General features: G+C 33.5%; 1 protein-coding gene across 1 annotated transcript; it reads left to right on the top strand.

The window, feature by feature from the left end:
* The first annotated feature begins 2,299 nt into the window (after nt 1-2,299).
* LOC122035292 lies at nt 2,300-3,232 on the top strand. The gene is made up of 4 exons (XM_042594705.1): nt 2,300-2,419; nt 2,487-2,540; nt 2,624-2,770; nt 2,861-3,232. Exons 1-4 carry the CDS (start codon nt 2,300-2,302, stop codon nt 3,230-3,232), a joined length of 693 nt encoding a protein of 230 aa, XP_042450639.1.
* Nucleotides 3,233-8,553: the final 5,321 nt, after the last annotated feature.

Raw genomic sequence — 8,553 nt, 5'->3', positions numbered from 1 at the left:
CCATAGTCGTGAAGTAGTCCCCGGTTCGATAGGATTTGTTAGGAGATGAAATCATCTTCTATAATTCGTGTAATAATTCTTTAAGGAATCTTTTTTGTACTCCAGATGTACCTCTTTTGTTGTTTATGACTTATATTTATGCTGAAGACACGTCATTATAACCAAAGAAACTTCTAGAAGATATTTCCCCCCAAATCTTTTGTTGGACATGTTTCAACCGGTCATTTAAGCCAGCTTCATATATTAAGGATGTTTTCTATTAAACATGTCTTGGTCGGTCGTTCAAGCTGGTTGCATATATTAAGAATACCACTTGTTGAGCATGTCTTTATGCTCGGGCGGGCTCTGTTCGACCGAGCGTATATGAGCACATGGGTACTCATTCGGTCTTCGATCGGTCGGTCATATGTTAAGAACTATATATAAGACTAAGTGCCTTTATGCTCGGACGAGATTTGCCCGGTCGAGCATATATGAGCACGTGGGTGCTCGCTCGGCCAGTAATATGTTGAAACTATGCATAAGGCTAAGTGCTTTTATGCTTGGGCGAGCTTTACCTGGTCAACCGTATATGAGCACGTGGTTGCTCGCTCGGCCTTCGGTCAACCGATAATCGCTCGGCCTGCAGTCGGCCGGTTATACGTTGAGAATATTATATAAGGTTAAATGCCTTTATACTTAGGCGGGCTTTGCCTGACCGAACATATACAAATGCAAGGGTGTTCGCTTGGCCTATGATCGGCCGACTATATGCTAAGCCTATTATCAAGGCTAAATATTTTTATACTCGGGTAGACTTTGCCCAACCGAACATATATGAGCACGGGAGCACTCGCTCAGCCTACGATCGACCAGTTATATATCTCTTCTGACTTAATTCCCTCCTTCACTTGCTAAGCCCATCTATCATAATCTGTATCACCACTAATTGAAATACACATAACGAATAAAATGCTAAGTAATATGATGTGATACTAAATTTTAATTATTTAATATGTTATAAATCTAGTCTCTTTCTCTAGTTTACAAAGACACAAAAAAAACAAAAATGCTTAGTTAGTAAGATATAAGAATCATTAAATAAAATAATAAATAAAAAGGAAATTATTTGTATATTTAAGTGTGTAATTTATTTTTTTAATTTACTTTTAAATAAAATAAATGGAAGGAAATTTATTATTTAACAATATTAATTGTTATTATATTTTAAGTATATATTAATAGTGAGATAATTTCTTACATTTGGTATAAATTTAGATTCATTATTTTAACATTAATAGAGGCTTATATTTGGTATAAATTTTGAAATTTCTTATTTTAACATTAATATAGATAAGCTTAAATTAATTTTATATAAATTATAAGATTACATTAATGATAAATTGAATATTTAACAGAATCCTAATAATTTCACTTTTATTTATGTTATTTAATAATTATTTTATCTTACTAATTATAAATTATATTAATAATAAATTAAAAATTAAAGAATGTAAATATCCTTTTCATTATTTTTCTATTTAATGATACTTATATTTTACCAACTATAAACTTTTTTTGTGTGTATTTATAAGTGAGAATGACCAAGATTATATTCATATCATTTCACATCATGTTACTTCGTATTTTGTTTCTATTGTTTATTGGTGGCGCACAGGCAAGATCATGGAACAAGAAAGCTAAGCATTCGCTTAAAACCATTCAGGTTATTATTAAATTTTTTGACAAATTATAAATAATATTTTTTAATGAAATTATTTATTTTTTGTTAGACAATAGCTGGAGATCTATTTGACTGTGTTGATATGTATAAACAACCAGCATTTGACCATCCTCTATTGAAAAATCACACTCTTCAGGTATTCGACATTAAAAATATGAGTCAAATTTATATGATGTTGCATGGTATAGTTCATTCTGTTCTTTAATTGGCCTAATAATCTTTGCAGCTAAAACCAAGTAGTCTTCCGAAAGGAATGAAACTTGTCAAATCTAGACAACCTTCTTTTTATGGATTCAATGATACTTGTCCTTCTGGCACTGTTATTGTCCACCGTGCTCGCAAACAAGATTTAAATGAGTCTCAACTCTTGAGAAACCAATTTAGAGCACAAGTCATAGCCGATAATCAAAATACTGAAGGAACTCACGTGAGTTATTATTTCTTTATCACTTTTATTATTATTAATGTAATTTTAATTAATTATTTATAGAGTTTAAAGATAAATAATATTTGCATTATACATAGTACGCAATAATTGAATCTATACGTGGTCAATTTTATGGCGCCTACGCAAAAATGGCGACTTATAAGCTTCCAGATCTACAAACTGATCAATCATCATCCAGCGCTATAATACTTTATGGCGGTGGAAATGGTCCAACCAATGGACTCAATGGTATCGCCGTCGGTTGGCAAGTAAGCTAATATAAATCATTTACTAATATAATTTTATATTGTCACTAATTAATATATAATTTCTCAGGTTTCAACAATCGTATACGAAACTAGTGATCCTCGACTTTTTACGTTTTGGACTGTAAGTATAAATCTTTTATTTTTTTTAATCTGTTAGCTACATATATATATTCTCAGATAAAATTTTTAATTACATATTTTCAGATTGATGACAAGAGTAACACGGGATGTGTGGATTTCCAATGTGCTGGTTTTGTTAGCACCAATAATATTTATGGACCTGGAAGCTTGATTACCCAATTTTCCACTTATGGCAGAGAAACACAATTTATATCGATACTAATCTCTAGGGTAATTTCTTTATTTATTTCTAAATGATCTTTTTTAATTTTTATTGAAGTTTAATCCTTATTAATAAATTTTGTGTATTTTCATTTATAGGATTATAAAACAGGGAATTGGTGGGTGACATGTAATAATGAGATATCTCTAGGGTATTTCCCCAAGGAATTACTTCCAAAGATGGAGGATAATGCATTGTTGGTTCAATTGGGTGGGTTTGTCAACTCTCCCTTGAATGTGCCAAGCCCTCCGATGGGCAGTGGTCATCCAAGTAATGAAGGATTTAATAAAGCTGCTTATTTCATTGAAGTTCAGTTTGTGGACGAGCATGATAACTTGTTCGATCCGTATCCTCCTGATCTTCACCCTCGTGCTGATATTAGTGATTATTATAGTGTAGCAGATAATCATTATGCAGATGATAAAGACAAATATGTTTTTGCTTATGGAGGAGCTGGAGGTTTCAAATAAGAGATATCAATCTTGTTTGTAATAAATTGTCTAAGGTTCATTAATAAATTTATATTAACTCTTTTTTTTTTCTGTTGCTCCATATTGTTCAAGAAAATTTTATTAAATTTTGATCATTATTTTTAATGGAATTATTTTAACCCAAAATAAACCACTGGTCTGATACAAAATGGATTATTATCATGCCCAAACCTAACCTTCCATTATGATAACAAGGTCATTCTGCATCGTAAGGATCCTTTTCCAAATGTAGAGATTCACTCTATCATATAGCAGAATTATGTATTCAAATTATGGATTTTATTTAAATATGATCTAGTGCATGTGCATCAGTCTGAAATTGATGCATGTTTTCCTCCTCCATTATCATCCTCATGTTTAGCGATTGAATAAAATATCAGCCAAACTGAAATAATAAAAAAATCAATTTATTTTAAAAATTCAGTTGGGTTAATTTGAAATTTTATTTTTAAAAAAATTAATCTAGATTTATCCGGTTCAATTTTGATTATAAAATTTAGAACTTGGTTAAACCAATTAAACTGGACTTCCAATAGTCATTATAATCAACCGATAGTTAGTCTACAAATCAATCATGGTAAATTCAGAAATCAATTTGTGAAGACGATTATCCATATAGCAGTCGATTGTTCATAAAAAAAAAGTTTGATTAATTTGATAATAGATCAAATTAATTATTTTATTTTGGTTTGATTTACTATTTTTTTAACAATCTTAGATCAGTTCGATTTGTTAAAACAAATCTTTTAGTGCAATTAGATCAGTTTGCTTTTAATCAAATGCTCAATCCTACCCATGTTACCCTTCAAAAACTTACATTTTTGATAAATTTCTATACAAAAATTTCATTTTTCAGGATTTAGAGGTAAACATCAAAACAAAAAAAAATTGTAGGGGAAAAATTATAATAGAACACTATTTATATAAGTTTCGATAATTAAATAAAATAAGGGTCAATTAAGAAATAATCTTATAAATTTTTTGAGAATTTTTAGAAATTTTTCGAGATTTAAACTGTGCACATATGATACATTTAAGGGAATATATATATTAAGTTTAAAGAAAGTATATTTGAAATATTACTAAGTTGGGAGTTGATTGATTTCATTAACCTAGGTATATTTATTAAAGACAATTTTTTCCCATTTGCCCTAATCTCCCAATTTTCACCATCCCTCTCCATCTCCCGATCCATGCCACCATTGCCATCAATTGTCATCGGCATCCTTCTTGCAGCTCATGGCCATCTCAGAGTCATTGCCACCCTCTTTGCCTGTGGCAGTGCTCGTCCCAGAGAGGTACCACTGATCTATATCACAAGCCACCACCTCCCTCTCACAAGCTTCCTCTCTATGCCTTCTCTCCTCTTTCTTTCAATTGTTAGTCAGCAATGCTACTCGACCGCTGATGCAATCTCTTCTCCTCATGATCACTTTTGATTGGTTGATATGCCGATAGACTAATTTGTCATAACCGCTACCTTGGCCAAAGCCACTAACCATTTCTTCCACTTCGGTCGTCGATCATTGTCATCCATCATCGGAGAAGATGATGCTACAGGGTAATTAAGAAAATTCAATTGGAAGTGCATTTGTCTTGATTAAATCCTATTAGTTTCAATGGATAGAGTGAATTCATAATTAATAGTAAGGTTTAATTGAATTTGATTACTAAATGGGAATGAGAATTGGGAAAGGAAGTGATTGGTGGGTTAAGAATAGACTTATTATTTGATTATAGGTTGAAATAATTAGGATTTTCTTAATTGGATTTTGGAGTTAGGTTATCCAATTGATACATATGTGATTAGCTAAACTATACATTTTAATGCAAGACTCTAATTAAGACGAGCATCTCAACGTGGGAGTTATTTGGCATAAACTACATTTGAGGTAGATATTTCTTCTTTGACCTCTGTAGTTCATTGACCTTATTGCATGGAGATCGTTTATGGAGTAGATTAATTTTACCTTAACTCTACGCATATTTATCTGAGTTTGATTCTTACATGCTTTATCTTAGAGATGATTTATTTATTGCTTATATAGTCTTATCTTTGGATATTCATACTTTGTAGTGTACACACATATATGGTGTAAACTATAGGAGTTAAAATGTTGATCATTCACATGTTGTAGAGTATACATATGTATGGTGTGTACTATAGGAATTACCATGTTGATTATTCATATGTTGTACTCGTACACATGTGTATGTGAATTATAGGTGTTAATATTACCATACATGTTGTTTATTAGACACTTATTGGATCTTTTTATACAAATAGATATATCAAATTGATAGATAATGTTTCTATATATGCTTATATTTACCATGTTGTTGCATTGATGATGACTATGTTTGAGTCATGGATATTAGCATCATGCATATCATTGCATTGCTTGCATGCTAACAGACTACATCTCCCTTATGATCGAGAGAGTCATCAGTCATATTCGCTGCCCACTAGGCCACTCAGGGATAGTGACAGCTAGAGTTGGGTGCAACTTGTCTTATAGTTCTCACTCAACCATTTAGGGTAGTAGTAGTAGAATTGGGTGCAGACAGTGACCTCCTTGTTATGTAGCAAGATATAGCTACTCTGCATCTTATCTGATCGACCACTCAAATGTTGTGGTAGCTGAAGTCATGAGCAGTTGTCATGGTCCTGCCCACTCGGACACAGATGTCGTGGTAGCTGCAGTGGTGTATAGGAGTGACACATACATGTACATATGCATATGATGCGTATTGCATATCTTGGAGATACTATTGTGCATATGCTTGTGATATATGGCATTTTCTTGAGATATGGATGTTGCATATGCCTGACATTATTCATATATGTTCATTTATCATGCATGTATATGTTATCATATTGCTCATGTAGTAAGAGTAGATTTTTTGTAGATCCCCAATGATTACTAATCATTACACCTTACATGTTAGGCTGGTTTGGGTATATACATTTATTATGTCATTTATAGTTATGCACATAATTCTTACTTGTGAAACTGTATACTTTGATTTCCTTATACATTTTTCCATACATTACATTTATCTATTACCCGTTGAATCATTTGGACTGACCAACCTATTGTACTTTATTTTACTCAAGTAGCAAGTAGATGATATAGAGTCGTTTGGAGAATCTTGACTACCAGTCCCACATCATATTTGAGAATAATTTTCTATGTTATTTCCTTCTACTTTTTTGGCACTTTGGATTTTGGACTAGATTATATAATAATTTGACTTGGTTGTGGATTTTAGCCTATGGCTACCTTTATTCGGTTATATGGTTTATGAAGGATCGAAATAGAAATAGAAGGGGGGAGGGGGGGGGGGGGGGGGGGTGAATATCGCTCTTTAAGAAATCTTTTCTTTTTGTTAAACTAAATCAAAGTGAATAGCAACGAATGTTGGATCAGATGAGTGCGATAGAGGGGGGGTGAATATCGAGCTTTTTAAAAACTTCTCTTTTACTTTTAGAAACCAAAGTCGTGCAGCGGAAAAGTAGAGAACAAATTCAGTTACTTGGTTCAGAGCCTAGGTCGACTCCTACTCCAAGGCCCGCGATCCTTGACCGCACCGATGGGTAATCCACTAAGATTCTTCTTCCCGAAAACCTCGGAAAGAAGTAATGCGTACAGTATGCAATGATATAAGATAGTAACAATCCTACTATCTTATATGAATTTAAGTGCAATAAAAATAAAGTATACCGACAATAGTAAGTGAAGGTTGAAACTCGGTCGGTACTTTCGGATGGAGTAGCTTGAAGAGTCGTAGAGGACTTGTAGCACGATCCACTTGCAGAGAAGAGCGTTTAGATAATCAGAAGTATTATCCAGCCTCATACCTCGAGCCCCTTTTTATAAGTATCTTTGAGGTTCGGTCGGTCGATCCCTCTGTTCGGTCGACCGAACCAGCTCCCTTCCTTCCTGACTGGAGTCCGACGCTGGCTCGATCTTTTGCATTAACTGGTCATTAAGGGTTCGGTCGACCGATCCTCTTTTTCGGTCTACCAAACAGGCTCCTTCCCTGTTCGTCGAAATTTACCGAGATCCACATTTAATGCTGCATTAATGTTGATTGGTTCGGTCGATCGATCCATAGGTTCGGTCGACTGATCAACTCTTTTTCCTTTTGCTTCTGATCGATGCTGATGAACTGGCCTGTGCTGAGTCATCATGGTTCGGTCGACCGATCTTACTTATCGGTCGACCAATCCAGCCGGACCTACAAAACAGTGGTACACAAAACATCCTGCAAAACAGATGTTAGCATAATAATATTATAATGCATGAGTAATACAAAAGATAGTAGAATCGTCTTGATCTCAACTTAAAAACCTTCTTGGTTTCTTCAGTTGGATCAACGACCTAAGGTTGTTCCCTTTGGGAACCCGATCTCACTATCGCTCCTCCAGTTGTTTACCCCAACCTACCTACCAAACTTTGATCCTCCAGATCTAGTTTGGACTTTTCACTTAGCCTTGATCGGCTCGCCAGGACTTTTCTCTTGATCTTCGGCCCTCCAAACCTCTCGATCACACCGCCAAGCATCAGGTCCCCTCGACCCACTTGGACTTTCACCTGGGTTCCACGATCTGCTAAGACTTATCCTACCTAGCCTCCAACTAGGTCTTTCCCGGTTGAGTAAACACCTTGCACACTCAATTAACTTATTAGATCACAACAAGACTTAACTTGAACCTTTGACAACATCAAAACTTATGTTTGATTCTGGTGCAACTTGCACCAACAATCTCTCCCATTTGATGTTTGGCAACCAAGGTTCAAAGTTAAGTTAAAATATGCAAAAATTAAATAAACAAGCAATTTAACTTTTAACTCTCCCCTGAGTTAAACAACTCCCCTTGAATTCTCTATCTCTCTCCCTTTAACACACATCAAAAATAGGGAAAAACTTCAAAACCAATTTAAAAGAAAATCTTTGAGTGAAAAAAAGTTAAGGTTTACAACCCAGTTAAAATTTCACAAAGGCTTTAAACCTATAGAAGTTTGTGAAATAATATTAGAAAAACCTAACAATTATTAGTTAAATCCTTTGAAGAATTTGAAAACTATTTGAAAAGTTAATAAAGTTAAGATTTTATAAACATAGCAAAGTTAAAATTGTAGCATAGGTAAAGTGTTTGGGAAAAATCCAATCTGAAAAATTATTGTTTTCATAAAAAAATATTTAGGAAGAGTGAAATAACGAAAAATAATTTAAAAGACATATAAGAAGAATTAAGGAATTTTTGTTAAAAAATATAATTTATGAAAAATTTG

This window comes from Zingiber officinale, chromosome 11B (genome assembly GCF_018446385.1).
Source record: "Zingiber officinale cultivar Zhangliang chromosome 11B, Zo_v1.1, whole genome shotgun sequence".
NCBI classification, from domain to species: Eukaryota; Viridiplantae; Streptophyta; class Magnoliopsida; order Zingiberales; family Zingiberaceae; genus Zingiber; species Zingiber officinale.
The sequence above is the reverse complement of the archived record's forward strand: the minus strand, read 5'-3'. Positions and strand labels throughout refer to the sequence as shown.